General features: G+C 39.9%; 1 protein-coding gene across 1 annotated transcript in view; it reads left to right on the top strand.

The window, feature by feature from the left end:
• Positions 1–877: 877 nt before the first annotated feature.
• Positions 878–3,065, top strand: part of LOC118324242 (acetyl-coenzyme A synthetase, cytoplasmic-like) — a gene marked incomplete in the record, with an annotated part of 30,191 nt that continues 28,003 nt past the window's right edge. The window contains 1 exon segment of the mRNA XM_035656467.1: positions 878–1,636. Within this exon segment, the coding sequence (XP_035512360.1) occupies positions 1,510–1,636 (127 nt within the window).

Genomic DNA, 3,065 nt, shown 5'->3' with positions numbered 1-3,065 from the left:
AGTTTTTTATAATTTGACCTATCCATAGATCCCATGTTTGCCCCTGCTTTTTGTCTTTTCTTTTCTTTTATTCTTTTTTTAAATTATTCCTCCTTTCTTTTATATATCTCTTTTATGTGTTTATTTTGTAGTACATGTTTGTATACATGTAAACTGTATTTTTTATGAGAATAACATTTACACATGTTCAACACTATTTTTCAAGCAGTATCATATTGTTTACAAGAAATTCAAACTTTTGGTTCTGCAAGAAGATTTCAGATTTCATTTGAAAAGCATGATGCTGCCTGAAATTATTTTTAAAATGGCTTATATATATATATAAATATAAATATATATATAAATGTAACAACTTCTGCCATTAGAAGAGTTGCGACCCCCTGTAGAGGTCATCAAAGCTTCATAGGGGTTCACAAAGCCTTCTTGATTTTAAAGTGAGCTCGAAAACTTTAAACATATACAAGGTAGACTTATATCTCAGCATTTGGTTCACTTATGTGCAGAAAAATAAAAGTAAAGTAAATTGTCTAATGGAACAAAGGCCGAGTGTTGGGGACAAATTAATAAAAAAAAGCCTAGTAAGTTTGTAGGATTATTAAAAATTATAAAACAAATACATAATACAAACAGATAATAGCAAGTGTCTTATACAGGAAATATTAAAATAATAATAAATGACTTGTTCTACACAAACCTTTTGGGTCAAATTGTACAGTTTTAATTAAAACGTGAAATATCCGTATATTAAATAGTTTAACGTTTAGTACAACCATCAGCACTTGAACGCAACGCGGGGTCCCATTTACTACAGTGAGTAGTGTGAAATCGGAGCTTTTTCTCCCCGTACGTGAAGGCATCGAGCGCTGTGATTGGCTGTCGGTGCCAAACAGAGTTCACGCTCGTTCTCCTTGTCAAAAGAAGAAGACAACAGTCCTCCTCTTCCTCCTCTTCTTCCTCTTCTTCCTCCTCTTCCTCCGGGGCAGCATGAAAGGAAACAGTTTAATCTGATAAATAAAAACACATAAAGTCCGTTGAGTTAAAGCAGAAGGGCCTCGTCTCGGCGCGCGAGGGCATCGACTGGACTTAGCCTGTTAGCTTAGCATGTTAGCTTAGCCTGTTAGCTCCTCCGTGCAGGACTTTTAACGGGATCCGGTTTACAAGCTGCACCGAGGAACAAACCGGTCCGGACTCCACGTTTCTTTACAGCTGCACGGTTTGGGTCCAAACGCGGATTTTGCACGTAAAGTTTTTTATTTTTTATTTTTTTAATTTCTTTGTACAAAACTGCAACAAAAAAACATCCGGAACAACAAGGAAGTCTGAATGAACTTTGCTGCTAGCACGTAGCCTTCATTGCTCCTGCAGCTGAAGGGGAGAGGAGGGTCTCTGTGCTGCCTCTTTCTGCTCGTCCTGCATCGATTATCGATTATCTGTGAGCGCACCTCTGCCACACAACGTCTGCTCGGCTGCTGCGTCGGTGGGAAAAGAGTTTAAAACAGTTGTTCGGAGATGATTCCTGACAAAGTGCCGAAGGAAGACGTCTTCCTCGGGTCTGAGGACCTGAAGGAGGAGGCTCACGTCCCCAGCTTCGAGAAATATAAAGAGCTGTACCTGAAGTCCACAGAGAACCCCGATGGTGAGTGTTTGTGGTGGCAGTCAGGTGTAAACTGCAGGTGTGTACTGGGTGATTCACCTGCAGTGTACAGGCTGCAGGTGAATCCTTTAAACATGTTAGAGTGAATGCATTTCATTTAAAAGCTGCAGTAAACGTTAAACATGCAGTCTCATTCGGAAGAAGAAGCTCTGAAGGCTGCACACTCTTTAAAAGGTGTTTGATTCTTTAATTAAATCATCTCAAATAAAACATTCTGCATTTTATTTTTCTTCTCACAGAATAAATTTAGTAATTTAGTCTGTTTAAATATGGAAAGTTATACATAAATCAGTTAATGTTCAAGTCAACTGCAACCTGATGAAACAATCAGTTGATTCATTGATCGGACAGAGAAGTTACTGTTTTTTAATAATCAATTAATCGTTTTAGTCATAAAACATTTGCAGGTTTCAGCTTTGATTCTTTTATTCACCACATCTGAAAATAAACTGAATATCTTTGGGAGATTCTTCACTATTTTTAGACATTTTAGGGACTAAATGATTCATTGATTCATTACAAAAGTAACTGGCAGATTATTGGTCATGAAAATAAGTAAATTAGTTCATTTAAGCTCATTTAAATCCTTCAGTTTGTTTTTTAAGCTTCTTAAATGTGAGTTTTTCCTGCTTTTCCTCGTCTTACATTACACTAAACTGAAAAAAAAGGCAGTTTTAAGACGCATTTTTTGGGCTCTTGGCTCCTTTCAGTATTTTATAGACAAACAATTATTCAGGAACACATTGGGACATTAATCAATAATGCCAATAACCTGACAGTCTGCACCGAAGAGGTTGTTTTGTGTCTCCAGTAATAAGGAAGCACTTATTGTGTCCTTTGGGTGCGTGCCTGTACTACACTCAGCGGGCGGAGAGAGAAACCGTGTGTGTGTGTGTGTGTGAGTGTGTTGTGAGTGTGTGTGTGTGTGGTGCGAAAAAACAAAACCCAAAAACACAACAAAAACCATCAGCACAACGGCAACGGCGCCCAAACAGAAAAACCACCCGACGTAACACACCAGCCGCCGAACAACACCCCCGGCCAAAAAAAGAAACACCCCCCCCCCCCGCCCCTCCCCCCACAGAAAAAACAAACAAAAACACAAAAGTCCAAACAAAACCCCCCCCACACGAACACGACACAACACCACCCCGCAAAAACGACGCCACAAGCGCACCGAAACAAACCGCCAGACTCCACCAACACAGCACTCAAACGACACAAAAAAACGACAAAGAACGCAACAAGAAAAAAACCGAACCAACAAGGAACCGAAAACCCGCACACAGCCCACCTCACGAAAAACCGCGCCCCCTACGACAACACACCGCCACCAACGCTCCTGCTTGTCGTGAGTGGTGTAGTAGATGTGTGTGTAGTAAGTAGTCAGTGTGTGAGCAGTAATTGGTGA

This window comes from Morone saxatilis, unplaced genomic scaffold (genome assembly GCF_004916995.1).
Source record: "Morone saxatilis isolate NCDOM2014 unplaced genomic scaffold, NCSU_SB_2.0 Contig15, whole genome shotgun sequence".
NCBI classification, from domain to species: domain Eukaryota; kingdom Metazoa; phylum Chordata; class Actinopteri; family Moronidae; genus Morone; species Morone saxatilis.
The sequence above is the reverse complement of the archived record's forward strand: the minus strand, read 5'-3'. Positions and strand labels throughout refer to the sequence as shown.